The sequence below is a fragment of the Hemitrygon akajei genome, chromosome 13 (genome assembly GCF_048418815.1).
Source record: "Hemitrygon akajei chromosome 13, sHemAka1.3, whole genome shotgun sequence".
Taxonomy (NCBI): domain Eukaryota; kingdom Metazoa; phylum Chordata; class Chondrichthyes; order Myliobatiformes; family Dasyatidae; genus Hemitrygon; species Hemitrygon akajei.
In genome coordinates, this window is record NC_133136.1 from 64,402,204 (window position 1) to 64,418,804 (window position 16,601).

Consider the following 16,601-nt stretch of genomic DNA (forward strand, 5'->3'; position numbering starts at 1 on the left):
GGCAAATGAAACACAGTTTTTAAAAAGTTTGAACAATCTTGCAACAGTTGCGGTTATAAGTCTGTTATTACAATTACTACATTAGATGGCACTTCCTTATTTCATTTGGATTAAACAATTATATTCATCGCCTAGGAAAGGCATGTGATATTTCACTGAATGTTGCAACTACAAACGGTTTAAGACTAGAGACAAATTACTGGTACAATACAAAAATGTTATACATATGTGGTGGAGAATATATTGACTGGCTGCATCACAGCCTGGTTTGGGAACAGCAAAGTCCTTTGAACGAAAAATCCTACAAAAAGGACTGGATACAGCCCAGTCCATCAAAGATAAAGCCCTCCCCGCCATTGAACACAGCTACAGGAAGCATTGTCGCCGGACAGCAGCATTTATCATCAGGGACCACAACTACCAACTTTTCCCACAATCTATGGATTCATTTTCAAGGACTCTTCATTTCATGTTCTCGATATTTATTGTTTTTTTTATTTTTGTATTTGTACAGCTTGTCTTTTGCATACTGGTTGAACACAAGTTGTAACGGTCTTTCATTGATTCTATTCTGGTTATTTTTCAAGTATAGATTTGAAAATGAATCTCGGGGCAGTATATGGTGACACAAATGTGCTTTAATAATCTACATCGAGCTTTGAAAATACTTTTCTGAAACTGAAATATAGTGCCCGAATATTTCCCTTGCCGATTCTGAAACTGAAATATAGTGCCCGAATATTTCCCTTGCCGGCTCTAAAAGGAACAATGTGTTTGAAACGAATTACCATGGCTTTAGGGCTCTAGTCTTGCATTGTGTTACAACTTTTCGCTCCAGTTGCGGCGGCTTCCGCTGAAACTGAAACTAAGAGCCAAATCCCGATGGAAAACTCGGAGTTTCTCCTGGTAAAGGTGGCTCTATTTTAATTTTGGAGGGAGGAGTGATGTATGAAAGTGAAAATGTTATTCTATTTAGTAAGTATAAATCAAATTGTCGACTTTAACGCCTCTACTGAACGAGGTGGAGTCGAGCATATGCGATAGGACACTGTAGGCCCAGAGAAAATCCAATTCCACCTCCGTTGCTCGAGGTGTAGCAAATACACGTTTTCAGTTACCCAAAAACAGATGTCTGCAAAATACGGAGGATGACATAAAATATCAGATACAAGAGGAAAATAGTATTATCCCACATCACTAGACATCTGAAACTTAGTTACGTTGATATTTTACTTCAACAAATGTCATTGGCAATATTCTAAACAGAAAAAATACTGATTGTTCCATGCCTTATTTATTAAAACTAATGTCGAAACTTATTACGAGTATAAAGATATTTTCTAAACTTCAGCCTATAGTTTTAGACAGAGTGGCTTGAAATCTAGAACTTTTGCTGTTTTAAGTAAAATTGATATCTTTCGGTTAAACTGCCAGGAACAAACGGGGAAACAACCGGGGTGAACTTTAAAATATTTTACCTTCATATTTCGTACAGAAGGCCTTAACTCTATCATTTTATAACCGTAAAGAGAACTGGATAAGATGGGGTGGGGGGAGGAAAAAGCAGTAAAATGAAATAGACGAATGTGGTTCAGTAACCCAGCAGTTCACTGTTCATCCCTAACGCTATTAAACAAGATTGCCTTAAGGTCTGTAACACCAGGACACATCTTTCACTTATCATGTCGTAAATCAAGTTCGCAGAAAGAAAACAGGCCATCTATTGTTTAAAAACAAAACGAATTTGCGAACTATTTTTGAGACGAATTGGAAATATGAATTATGTTCATTATACTTCCAATTTCAGCGTTATTTATCTGTTAGGCTATTGGAGGAAAATATGAACTAACTGCCACACAAGTTACTTTGCAAAAAATATTGACAAAAAAATCTATAAAAATGTGAGAAACACGAAAAGTGACGTGTAAAATTATTGAGAAAGTGAAAATCGTTAATTAAAGGGAAACCCGATTTCGAATCATTTATTTCTAGTTTAACCCACTTTTCAGAACTAAGAATGTTTTCAAATCCCACGGGTAAAAGGCAAATTTGACTAATAATGATGAAATTACCCGCAGTCTTTGGCTGCCGACGAACTAAACAATTTGCAATGTTAAAACCAATATACACTGATAGCTGTCCGGAAAATATAGTTTGTAAATAGAAAGAAATTGTAACGTAGGCAGCACATGATCATACAGAGGATGAGGGTGGGGGTATGGGCCACGTGCAGACTAAACGGATTAGGTGTCATTAGTTTAATTAATTGGGCGCGGAATTTTGGGCCAGTTTGCCTGTTCCTGTGCTTTATTGTTCCATGATCCACAAAAGTAATAACTGAAACGACAGCAACTGCAAATTTCCTTACATCCATATTCCAATACATTTCGAGATCGCTTTCTATCGTTTTGTGTATGAGGCTGTCTAAATTAGTCTAATATTTACATTTGATCAGTCCGAAGCTAAAACTTGTGATCTTTGTGTTGCGAACTTACCGCAATTTATAACCAATTAAGGCGTTTTCTCGCACTGTAATCGCCACCTTAAAGGATCGTTGAATACGTAGTTGCCTTTAAGTCAACGTTTCTGTATACCATTAGTATGAGAGAATTTTTTGCATTTTAGATGACGTTAACTAAAATCTAATACATTTAACATTACGAAGGCACATTTAAGCTATGATAGTGTGACTGCAACGCTGAACTTCTGCGTTCCAAACACAGATACCAAATCAGTAACTGATAACTTGGGTGGGGGGGGGGGGGGGAGGTGTTTGTTCGAACGAATTATTTTTACTGCCAATTAACTTATTTTCCAGAGTCACTACTGTGTGAGAGTTCATGAAAGCTCGGGAAGGTTTGTTACATGCAGAAAGCTTTGTCACGTTCATCTGGCCACTGAAAAGGCTTAATGGTTCAAAAATTTCAATGGTTCACTCAAACTACTGCTATAATTCTTTATATTCCTGAACACTTGCCTTCAAATAAATGTAACTACGTCAAGTAAAGACGTCTAAAATGCCACATCATTGAAATAAAGAACTCTGATTCAATAACAATTCTCAGCTATTTTGTAATATACTGTACATGGACCAAACAGGAGTCAGAACCATCTGGTGTTATCACAAGCACCGCTTCTTACAGCAGCGGCCAGAAAAGATGAAGTTTTCTTTCTGGTAATTCTAGAGGCTATATTTATACTTTTTAAACAGTTGTTTGCTTCATAATAAAGGCAACTCATAGATTAAAACTCCAATTCCCAACAGCGTTCAAAAAGGTGAGAAGTTGCAAAGATCATAGGTCGGAGAACTGGGGAGCCCATCACCAATTAAACTGTGTAGTTCACAAATTTGAACATCATCGTTTGAAGCGCATTCAAATACTCCACCGTAGTATTTTTTTGTAAATGAAGAAGGCGTCCTTTCAGGATTATTCTTCTCACAAATTAACAAAAGTGCATACTGTACTTAAAGCTCCACAGCAAGAAATCTTAAAATATTCAGCAATAAAAACCTTACAATAATAGGAACCCTAATAGAAAGATTACTCTTAGTCGAGAGTGTAACTGGCGCATCACTGGGAAGAGAGATTAAACAAAATCAGTTTACATTTTCCAAGCCAAACCCGCTAGGACTTGAACCTGCACAGACTTAATTATATAAACGAATATTAGTATGCTACTTAAGAGGAAAATCACAACAGCAGACAGTTTCATTTTCTGGGGCTTCAGTTTCCCCTTAGGACATCTTTGCCAATGATGTTTAGTCTCAGTTGTAAAGGGATAGCTTTAGTCCTGCCCATTATCCTACTCCCCATTTCCTCCATTCACAATCATTTGTCTAAATTCTACAAAGGTCAATTATAGAAATAATCCATAAATATAACTAACTGGCTCTTACTTTTAGATTTCCCTTGCTAGACTTGCAGATACTTCAAGTGTTAATATCAGCAAAGACTTTAGGACAAAATTACTTGCTGGTGGAAAATGAGAAACAGCGTCCTCTTAAGAGGGCAGATAGAAAGTAGAACACAAACAAAATTAGAGTTAGAGCACTTAAAGGTTATCTTTGGCACCACTTTGCATAGTGGATGGTGCAAATCTGAAACTCTCTCCCACAAAAAGTCACTAGAGCATTTGTGTTATTTCAAAGTTCACCAATTTTGATAGATAAGTATAAAACATGAAAAGGAATCAAAATACTCAACTATAGTCTATTTCAGCCATGATTTAAAAGGGCCAAAGGGACAGATAGAAATTAATCCTGATAAGGACATGATGATGTCATTTGGGAGAACTAATAAGTGTACACAATGAATAGTCAAGGCTTAGGTAGTATTAAAGAAGAGGCACGTCCATTTAAAATTTCAAGGATTTCTGATGGTGGCACAGGGTAGGTAAGATGAAGCCATACAAAATATTTGCCTTCATTAACTGGGGTACAGAATACAAGAGCAGGGAGTTTATGGTACATTTATAAAAATATTGTTTAGGCCACAGCTGGAGTACTATGAAGAGCTCTGATCACCACACTGTAGGAAGAATTTGAATGAACTGAAGGGCATGCAGAGTAAATTATCAAGATGATGCCTTGAATGGAGCATTTCAGTTATGAGCAGAGGTTTAGTTCCTTTGGCATGGAGGAGGCAGGGGGAGGAGCTGATAGAGGTATACAAAATTAAAAGTTGTTAGTAGAAAATTTATCCTATAGCACAGCTGATTACAACTAGAGGGTTTTGGTTCCTTATCCAAGGAAGAGTTTTTCTATCCAGTGTATTGCTAGAACCTGGAATGCACTGCCTGAGGCATGTGGACACAGACTCTCACAATATTTAAGAAATACCTAGATGAGCACTTGAATCACCAAAGCATGGAAAGCGCCACATAAATAAAATTAGCATAAAAGGTACAATGGTTAGCAAGAACAAACTGGCCAAAGGGGTTGACTCTGTGAACCCAGACTTTAACATAGCTGCCCAAATGAATCTTTAGCAGCCAAACAGAGCAAAAGGGTGTTTGACTTAAGTGAAGATTCACAGGATGACACAGGAGTTGAAATTCAAATGTAATGTCAGATTCTCAGAGTTCCAGATAATTAGTATAAATTGTCACCTATTACATTGAACAAGACTAATGGATCAAATCCCACGCCAGCTCAATTATTACGATGGTATAGATTACAATCTGAAGTTTAGTGCTTACTTTTCACTTTCCCAATAACTATGTTTAAAAAGGTGCACTGTGCCTCACTTAAATAAACTTCTTTTTAAAATTGGAATGACTACTGTTTCCAACAAGCACTAGTCAGCAAATAAAAATCCTTTCTGAAGATAGACACGTACAACTTAAAAAATTACAAGGTTTTCAATTCAACAAAATTGATACATGTCTGAAATTCAGAAATTGATCATATTAAATAACCTCAATGTTAGTGGAAACTCGAGATGAAATATTTTAATACGAATAGAAAGCTTGGCTGTATATACAGGAAATATCCCATTACTGGAACTTTCAGAAATACTCAATAGAGTGCAGACAATCTGATCAATAACACACCTCTATTTCTAAGTGAACTTTAAATTATGTACAGCAAGAGAACAGCCACCATAGCTTCCAAAGAAAATGTGTATCACAAGCTGGGACTGCATATTTAAGCACCTGTTAAGTAAATCAAGGTGACTACCACGTTACTTAACAGCTATAACCATTAAAAAAATGTAGCATGTCAACACTTTTTGACTGTGTCATAGCAAAGACTTTTGGAAAACAATGCAACCATGGGAGAATAATCAAGTAATCTGCTCATCATGAATATGCTTCAACCTTTGACTTGGCATCCTCAACGATTTAACTTTGAACAATATCTCCACAGCAACTCATGTAGTACTGCCACAATTAAAGAGTGAAGCTGGCACTCACTAAATAACAAACTAAATAGAAATTCTAATCAGCCATGACACATACAAAAAGTAGAAAAAAACCATATTTTAAGATGTAGGCCACATTGCATGTTTTTATCAAGAACAATTTGTTGCAATTGAAAGCCTTGATACTTTGTTAAACTGCACTAAAGCAGGTGTATTATGTCATCTTCGGGGATGAATGCAACTCAAACTCAGGATCCTTACAGTGCAGAGTAGGAAAAAAATTAAAAAGTATTTCACATTTCCCCTTTGTTTTGATTTACACAGATCTTTTGAGAGCTTTATTTACAGAGCATCGAATCCAGTCTTGTTTAAAGCAATTATCACATATTACAGTGATGTTTAAAATGGAATCTATGCAGAACCCAGTAAGAACAAAGGGCAGAGGTGCTTGTCAATGAATGGACATCAGAGCTATAGAAGCAATCCCAAATTCCTCAGTTACTGAGCAGTCGTTCTGTTGCACATTCCACATCCCAGGATTGTGAAGACAAGGCCACTATTACTGCATTCTGTAGAAGAAATACAACAGTCAAAAACTGCAGACACCAGAGTAAATATATTCTACACAAGGTATAATCATATATATCAGATCAACTACAAACATTTGCACTCTATGTTAGATAATACTGCACAAAATTATAAAGAATCCCATTACACGGCATGGATAATTTAGTCTGCTAATACAGAGGAATACAAACTAAGTATCAGAATGAAAATGTATTCTGCAGAGGACACTTTTAAAATAATATTACACCATATTGTAACATAAAAATATGATATTTTATCTTTTCATGCATATTAATTTGTAACGGTACAAGAAGTCATTTCCAAATTCTATCAACTTTAACATCACATAATTACAAAATATATATTGGTAATAGTAAAAATCTCTAGTTTTTATATTTCAGTCAAATATTTAAGAGAATGAGAACCATGTTATGTTTACAAATGGTACAATTCTAGCCATCACAGTAAACTCAAGTCTAAGATCATTTTGTTCTTTTTCCAATAAAAATAATATTAAACATCTTTATTCCCAAGTAGCTCTCGAGAATGTTGAAGACCAAAAATAACTACTTTCATCACTTTCCCAGTGGTCAGAAGTTTACATACACTTTGGTATTTGGTAGCATTGCCTTTAAATTGTTTAACTTGGGTCAAACGTTTTGGGTAGCCTTTAACAAGCTTCTCACAGTAAGTTGCTGGAATTTTGTTCCATTCCTCCAGACAGAACTGGTGTAATAGAGTCAGGTTTGTAGGCCTTCTTGCTCGCACACACTTTTTCCAGTTCTGCCCACAAATTTTCTACTGGATTGAGGTCAGAAAATGATGTCAAGTCTGGTTCATCCTTGGGAGCAATTTTCAAATGCCTGAAGGTACCACATTCATCTGTACAAACAATAGTACGCAAGTATAAACACCATGGGACCATGCAGCCATGATACTGCTCAGGAAGGAGACACATGCTGTCTCCTAGAGAAGAACGTTCTTTGGCACGAAAAGTGCAAATCAATCCCAGAACAACAGCAAGGACCTTGTGAAGATGCTGGAGGAAACAGGTAGACAAGTATCTATCTCCACAGTAAAACGAGTCCTATATCGACATAACCTGAAAGGCTGCTCAGCAAGGAAGAAGCCACTGCTCCAAAACCACCGTAAAAAAGCCAGACTACAGTTTGCAAGTGCACATGGGGACAAAGATCTTACTTTTTGGAGAAATGTCCTCTGGTCTGATGAAACAAAAATTGTAACTGTTTGGCCATAATGACCATCATTATGTTTGGAGGAAAAAGGGTGAGGCTTGCAAGCTGAAGAACACCATCCCAACCGTGAAGCATGGGGGTGGCAGCAGCATGTTGTGGGGGTGCTTTGCTGCAGGAGAGACTGGTGCATTTCACAAAATAGATGACATGAGAAAGGAAAATTATGTCGATATATTGAAGCAACATCTCAAGACATCAGCCAGCAAGTTAAAGCTCAGTCACAAATAGGTCTTCCAAATGGACAATGACCCCAAGTATACCTCCAAAGTTGTGGCAAAATTGCTTAAGGACAACGAAGTCAAGGTATTGGAGTGGCCATCACAAAGCCCTGACCTCAATCCGATAGAAAATTTGTGGGCAGAACTGAAAAAGCATATGCAAGCAAGGAGGCCTACAAATCTGACTCAGTTACACCAGTTCTGTCTGGAGGAATGGAACAAAATTCCAGCAGCTTACTGACAGAAGCTTGTGGAAGGCTACCCAAAACGTCTGACCAAAGTTAAACAATTTAAAGGCAATGCTACCAAATACTAACGAAGTGTATGTAAACTTCTGACCCACTGGGAAAGTGATACAAGAAATAAAAGCTGAAATAAATCATTCTCTCTACTATTATTCTGACATTTCACATTCTTAAAATAGTGATCCTAACTGACCTAAGACAGGGAATGTTTTCTAGGATTAAATGTCAGGAATTGTGAAAAACTGAGTTTAAATGTATTTGGCTAAGGTCATACATCTGATTCCCGTAACATTGAGAGTACTTCTGAATGCAATGTATGCAAGTATTCCAGACCATACCTGAGCAACAATACAGAATGCTGAATCAACCCCAAATTGTATAATTGGGTTAACAGCATTAAGTTTTGCCAGAACAACAAAATGAGAACTACAATAAGAATCAAAGTCAGCAAAGCAAACCAACACTTAAACAACACTTAGAAGATGTTGTACATGATCACCTTTCTCCCATCCGCATTTAGAGGATAAACTTTCAGTGTTTTAGAATCCATCACAATCCAGAAACCAGGCTTACAGCCCATCAGGTCTGCGCTAATCAAGCACGCATTTACAGAACCCTACACTGAAACCATCATAGCTTGATTAAGTGCTGTATGACACCATGACTGAGCAATATAGGTGATGATGACACATATACGCACCATTAAGCTATCTTCATCCTTATTCATCCAACCAACAGCACAACTCTCCAGTCCGTCTATCTAATTATCTAACTTCTCCTTAAATTTACAAAAAATTGGCAGAGCAATAGTTACATTTCTGGACCAATAACTCAGAGCCTGGATTCAGGAATTTAAACAGGTAATATAGGAATTGTGTCTTCAGGGAATGGCAATGGCTCCTCCACTGTGAAAAGAATAGAGCTGGTAGCTCGAGTCCAACCAGCTACCGAGGACTGACCCAACCACAAATTAGCAGCAGTATTATGAACAACAATCACCTAGACAAGCAGCAGCTGGGAGAAAAAAAGGATGTTTTATGTTCAATCTCTCATTGCTAGAGTTGGAAATTCCCATCTGTTTCAAAAGGGCAACAATTAAACCAGTGTCCAAGAAGAGCAAGGCAAGTTGCCTTAAGTACCATTGTCCAGTAGTACTTACGTCTACGGTGATGAAGTGCTTTGAGAGGTTGGTTATGGCTAGAATTAACTCGTCTCAGTAAGGACCTGGACCCACTGCAATTTGCCTATTGCCACAATAGTTTCACAGTGGATGCGATCTCATTAGCTTTTCACGCAGTTTGGATCACCTGGCCAATACTAATACTTACATCAGGCTGCTGTTTATTGACTATAGGTCAGCATTTAACACAATCGTTCCTACAGTTCTGATTTAAAAGCTCCAAAACTGGGCCTCTGCAACTGAATCCTCGAGTTCCTAAGCGGAAGACCACAGTGGTGTATGCTTAACCCAGTGTTCTACTCTCTCTACACCCATGATTACGTGGTTAGGCACTACTCTAATGCCACCTACAAATTTGCTGACAGTACAACCACCGTTAGTAGAATTTCAGATGGTGATGAGAGGATATACAAGAGCGAGATCTATCAGCTGGTTGAGTGGTGTCACAGCAACAAGCTTGCACTCCACATCAGTAAGACCAAAGAACTGATTGTGGACTTTAGCAAGAATAAGACAAGGGAATGCACAGTAGTCCAAAGAGGGATCAGAAGTGGAAAGAATGAGCAATTTCAAGTTCTTGGGTGTCAACATCTCTAAGGATCTATCTTTGACTCAACATATCAATGTGGCATGACAGTGGCTATGTTTCATTAGGAGTTTGAGGAGATTTGGTATATCACCAAAGACACTTACAAATTTCTACAGATGTATCATGGAGAGCATTCTAATTGGCTGCATTGCTGTCTAGTATGGGGCAAGGGTGCTACTGCACAGGATCGAAATAAGCTGCAGAGAGTTATAAACTTAGTCAGTTCCATCATGGCACTAGCCTCCATAATTAAAGACCCCCATCACCTAGGACATGGCCTCCTCGTTGCTACCATCAGGAAGGAAGTATAGGAACCTGAGGCACACACTCAACAATTCAGGACAGTTTCTTCCCCTCTGCCATCTGATTTCTGAATGGACACTGAACCCATGAACACTACCTCACTATTTACATAATTTTAAGTGGATCATCCTCACCTCAATGATCGATACAGAATAGTATGTTAGGAAATCGACCATGAGTATCAAAAAAATGCCTAAAAATAAGGCCTAATGCTGCAAAGCTAGATCTGGATGCATGCTAGAGACAATACTAAGCAAGCCCAGAAACAAATGGATTAGGTCAAAGCTCTATGACTTGCCATATCTCATCATAAATCATAATGGATGACTGAAACAACTGTCAGGAGAGATCTTCAATGGAGGAGCCCAAAAGACAAAAAGACAAAGCTGAATTGTCTGCAATCATATTTAGATAGAGATACTTCCACTTCCTCACGAGGTTCCCACAATTGGAGAACCCAACATAATAAATTGTTAGTGCACTAAGGCCAAACATCCAACTATCTTAAATCAGTAGGCTACTGAACTAAACACACCTCCATTTACGCGATCTCAAAACAGCAATAATGTGGGAATTTACCCTACAATGTGAAAAATTGCCCTATTATGTCCACTAAAAGCAGGTAAAGGCAGTCTCAATGGTAAGAGTGATGGAAAATATTGCAGAGTTATCAAATGTGCACAACAGTAACCTGTTCACTGATGTCAAATTTGACACCAGCAAGACTAATGCTCCAGGCAAGACTTGGGCCATACTCAAAACAAACAGAAGAAAAGTCAAGTGACAGCAATATCAGTATCATGCAGTGTTCCAGAAGCATCATGAAGCATTTATAAATTTGATGCAATAAGAGTCAGAACTTTAGATCGTGGATAAGAAACTCTACAAGTTGGAGCCATACCTAACAGTAAGGAAATGGTTGTGTTTACAGACAACAAATTACATCAGCCCCTTCAAAGGTTCCTCAGAACAACAGCCATATCAACCCTTTTTCTTCCTATAATGAGAAGTGGGGCATCTTTTTTAGAAGCTGCTGGAACATTAAACACTAATTATAATTTATAAAACAATGAGGTTACCTAAACGTTTCCGCATATAGTGCAATCTAGTTAACATTCAGTATTAGGTTGATAAATGAGAAATAACATTCACAGTGGACATAGCCACATCATTATTTCATCTAAACATTTAACTGAATTCAAGTCACAGCTCTTGGCTCTACTTTGAGGCATTCAAAATTCTTGATAGCTGCATAAGCATCTGTCTAATATCACTACCACAATTCAGACATTCCATAAATGACCTAGGCTTTGAAGCCACAATGCTCACAACAAGCTGAAAGAAAACTATCCACAGTGTTTTCTCAGTTCAGGACTTCGCTGCTACATGCCATTATTTCTTGTGAATTTTGTTATCCAGTAACTATGACATCAAGCAGGCTACAACAGGTGTAGCAGTTACTTAAAAAGAAATCAAAACTGCTGAGAGACCAAGCTATATGACATGCTTCCAAATAACAAATTTCCCAATCGATAGAAGTACATTTGATCCTTTATTACAAAAGTAACAAAGACAAACAATGTTGTAGCAATAAAAACTAGCCAACTAAATGATCAATATCTTATAGCAATCTATAGCAAGGTCTAATAGCAATATCAATATTAGTGTTCTATACTTATTTAAGCATTCCAATTAACAATCGAATAGCAATCAATAAATATCATTCATCCTCTGTGATTCAATCCTTCTCCACTAGGCTAAAAGACTAAAGAAATGAGAATATGTAACTATACTAACTATACGTAACACCCAGTTCAGGACAGAAAATAAATACATGGTTCCAATGGATAGAAAATAGATACAAGGCTCCTAGAACATGGAAAGATTCACAGAGCAAACTAGAAAAAAAGCAGGAACTTTTTTTAAACAATTCCCCAACTCTGAGATTTGCATGAAAAATATACGGTTAAATGGACAAACCTAAACAAAAATAACAATTTTTAAGAAAACTTTTCTTCTACTTGAGCCTGAAGATGTACTCAACGATTTAGAAACAGCTTCTTCTCTCTGATTCTGACAGTCGGCAAAAAAAGGATGCTTAAGAATCAACAAAATAGTTTCGTAATTACACCATTAAAAACCCAAGTTACACTTAATTCAATGAGACACTTTCAGTTTGTTTATGACAAAAAAGTAGATCTGTTTGTAAATAATGAAGTTCCAATCAATTCACCAATTACATTGGAAATAATTGAAATTCCACACTCCATTGACTAGCAATCCACTGACAGCATCTTCTGGATTGTACTTAATTCCACACTGTAGTATTCTAGACCTGTGTCAAAGTTCCTCTATTATCACAGCAGGTGCTGATAATCTCACCTATCACAGATCTCTCTGGCCACTAATTTGTAACAAAATTGCAGCCAATTCTACATGCTGAAATTTGGCTGCTTAAAATGCCTTGTAAAACTACTTTGAATCATTAAATGCTGATGCTGATGTTTTAGAGTTTGACATACCTCTAAGCAGATAAGAATTTAAGAATTTTACATAACTGATTAGTAGCTCACTAGCAGAAGTGTTCATATCAACAGCCAACAGAATAGACACAACTAAGGCACAGATCAAGAAATGGGTTTCTAATCAACCCATCCACTGATTAAAAATATTTCAACTTGCTTTATAACGTTTCGTTTATATTTCAGATTCTTATGCAAATTCAGTATCACATTCACTAACCAGATCACATGAAACATCTCAATTTATAAGTTTGCCAGAAGCTTTCAAATCCCTGTTATTGCCAACAAAATAAATGTATACACTGAGATCAATGGCATAATTTTAGTTCAAAACACAGGATCTTATCTATGGCTTACACAAATTATTTCAGAAGCTAAGATGGTAAATAGGGCATTTTAATCCTATACAAGAAAGAGAATTGTCTGCAGTTCAGTATTATATTTATGCTATCCAATTATTTATTTCAAAAAAGTGCTAATAACAAATTGACAGTGACCACCCATTAGTTTTGCAGTGCCCACATGTTGAAATTCATCACAGAACCCATCCTTACTAACATGTTAAGTAGGAGTTGGCTGCTTGGCACCTCAAGTCCATTTCACTGTTTAAGATCATCGCTAACATGAAAATAATCTAGTTACCTCTTGCTTATCAAGAACCTGCCTACCTCTACTTTAAAACATATAAAGACCCGATATTTTCTGCTCTTTGAGGAAGAGCTCTGAAGTTCCATGAAACTCCAAGGGAGAAAAAAATCTTTGTCTTATCTACCATAAGTGGAGGTCTCCTTGCTTTTAAACAGTAAACATGAGTTCCAATTTCACCTTCTCCACATGTCTGCTGCCAATGCCCCTCAGGACCTTGTACAGTACATTTTAAATAAGTTCTTGCTTAGTCTTCTCAACTTTAGCAGATACAAGACGAGCTTATTAAACCCCTCTTTACCAGCCAGTACCATTTCAGGTATCAATCTAATAAATCCTCTCTGAACTGCTTCTTTAAATGCTGTATGCAATTCTCCAGATGTGATCTTACCAACAAGACCTCACATACTGAAGTATATTTTGTATTCAATTCCCCTAGTAATAAACAGTAACCCTCTGTTAGGTTTCCTAATTACTTTCTGTTCCTACATCCTAGACATTTGCAAATCATGCACGACAAATACATAAGATCCAAGATCCCTGAAGGTTGCAACATATATAAAAAGGGTATAAAGAAGCGATTCAAGGATACTTCCCTCTGTTAGTTCAGATATAGAATACAAATACATAGGAATCTTAGTGCAAATTTATAAAACATTGGTAAGACCACAGCTGTAGCACTGTATGCAATTCTTCTCACTCTCTCATTCTTCTCTCTCATAAGAGAGGCATGTCTGTACTTATGTCTCAGAGGAGATTCGCCAGGACTTTGACTGGATGAAACGGCTCAGTTAACAGGAGAGAGAGACTGGATAGGCTGAGTTTATATTCATTGGAGCAGATAATACACAAAATAGTGTAGAGAGATACACAAAAAAGACACAGATAGCGTAGACATAGAAACATAGAAAATAGGTGTAGGAGTAGGCCATTCGGCCCTTTGAGCCTGCACCACCATTCAGTATGATCATGGCTGATCATCCAACTCAGAACCCTGTACCTGCCTTCTCTCCATACCCCCCGATCCCTTTAGCCACAAGGGCCATATCTAACTCCCTCTTAAATATAGCCAATGAACTGGCCTCAACTGTTTCCTATGGCAGAGAATTCCACAGATTCACCACTCTCTGTGTGAAGAAGTTTCTCCTCATCTCAGTCCTAAAAGGCTTCCCCTTTATCCTTAAACTGTGACCCCTTGTTCTAGACTTCCCCAACATCAAGAACAATCTTCCTGCATCTAGCCTGTCCAATCCCTTTTGAATTTTATACGTTTCAATAAGATCCCCCCTCAATCTTCTAAATTCCAGCGAGTATAAGCCCAGTCGATCCAGTCTTTCTTCATACGAAAGTCCTGCCATCCCAGGAATCAATCTTCTTTGTACTCCCTCTATGGCAAGAATGTCTTTCCTCAGATTAGGGGTCCAAAACTGCACACAATACTCCAGTTAGACGTTAGAAAACTTTTCCCGATGATAGAGGTGCTCAAGGCCAGTGGGTTTGGGTTTAAGATAAATATTAAGTTTAGAGGGGATCAGAGGTGGTTGCATTCTGGAGGGTACTAACTGAGCTGGGCGATGGAGACAGTCACTCATAACATCTAAGGAACACCTGCATCACCAATGCATTGAAGACAATGGCCCAAATCCCCATCCAGATTAGTGGATAACTAATTTATGGTCAGCATAGAAACAATGGGATCAATAGCCTGTTCCTGTGCTACATGACTCTATACTCCCACTAATTAGGCTGCAGTCAATTTTCTTATCAAGGTGGATAATTCTAATTTTCCCTAAATAAAACTTTACTTGCCAATTTTAACCCATTCACTTAACCTATCTATATCCGTTTGTAACCTCCTTACATGCTCTTCACTAATCTTCCTACCTTTGCATCATCAGTGAATTTAGCCAACATACTTTTGTTTCTTTTGTTTACTTGTGTAAATTGTAAAAGACTGAGGCTCAAACACTAATTGCAGTAGGATACTACCCACTACACCTTGCTTTTTATGCCCACTGCTTCTTGTTAACCAATCTTTCCACACTTCATTGTAACTTTTATTTCCCACATTGTGTTAATGCTGTTGTTATTAAAGCCAACCTGCCTTTGCACCTTCATGCTGAACCTTAATCAAGAGACAGAAAACATTTCTTTCTCTTTAATGTTTTTGGACATGCATTTTTTAATGCAACTAAACATCTCTGGTGATACTTTTCAACACTTGTCCAAGCCAACCAAGATGCCAATATGCATTAGTCCTATTTGCTTGCATTAGTCCCCTATTAGTCTAGGCCTTTTCTAACCAGATGATGGAATAGATGGCTTTGTTGCCAAGTTTGCAGATGACACGAAGATTGATGGAGGGTCAGGTAGTGTTGAGGAAACAGGTAGGCTGCAGAAGGGCCTGGACAGTTTAGGAAAATGGGCAAGATACTATTTGGAAACTAAATTCAAGTCTACTCAATGATCCCTATTTTAAGGAACAAATTTAAAAAGAAATTGGTCTTCAATTAGAATTCAATGATAATGGAGAGGTTTCACCTCTCATTCTATGGGATACTCTGAAGGCTGTCTTTAAGAGGGAAAATTATAGTGATATCTTCATATAAGAAAAAAATAAGGAATAAAACCATAGAACACTACAGCACAGTACAGGCTCTTCAGCCCTCCATGTTGTGCTGACCCATATAATCCTTAAAAAAAAGTACTAAACCCACACTACCCCATAACCCTCCATTTTTCTTTCATCCATGTGCCTGTCCAAGAGGCTCTTAAATACCCCTAATGTTTTAGCCTCCACCACCATCCTTGGCAAGTCATTCCAGGTACTCACAACCCTCTGTGTAAAAAAAACTTACCCCTGATGTCTCCCCTAAACTTCCCTCCCTTAATTTTGTGCATATGCCCTCTGGTGTTTGCTATTGGTGCCCTGGGAAACAGGTACTGACTATCCACCCTATCTATGCCTCTCATAATCTTGTAGACCTCTATCAAGTCCCCTCTCATTCTTCTACACTCCAAAGAGAAAAGTCCCAGCTCTGCTAACCTTGCTTCATATGACTTGTTCTCCAATCCAGGCAACATCCTGGTAAATCTCCTCTGCATCCTCTCCATAGCTTCCACATCCTTCCTATAATGAGGTGACCAGAATTGAACACAATACTCTAAGTGCGGTCTCACCAGAGATTTGTGGAGTTGCAACATGATCTCTC

General features: G+C 37.7%; 1 protein-coding gene across 2 annotated transcripts in view; it reads right to left on the bottom strand.

Moving 5' to 3' along the window:
* Positions 1 to 5,436: 5,436 nt before the first annotated feature.
* The window catches only part of ube2kb (ubiquitin-conjugating enzyme E2Kb (UBC1 homolog, yeast)), a 99,110-nt gene continuing 87,945 nt past the window's right edge, over positions 5,437 to 16,601 (bottom strand). For both annotated transcript variants that reach the window (XM_073064812.1, XM_073064813.1), the window contains one exon: positions 5,437 to 6,433. In XM_073064812.1, the coding sequence (XP_072920913.1) occupies positions 6,359 to 6,433 (75 nt within the window). In that variant the 3' untranslated portion in view covers positions 5,437 to 6,358. The remainder of the gene's footprint in view (positions 6,434 to 16,601) is intronic.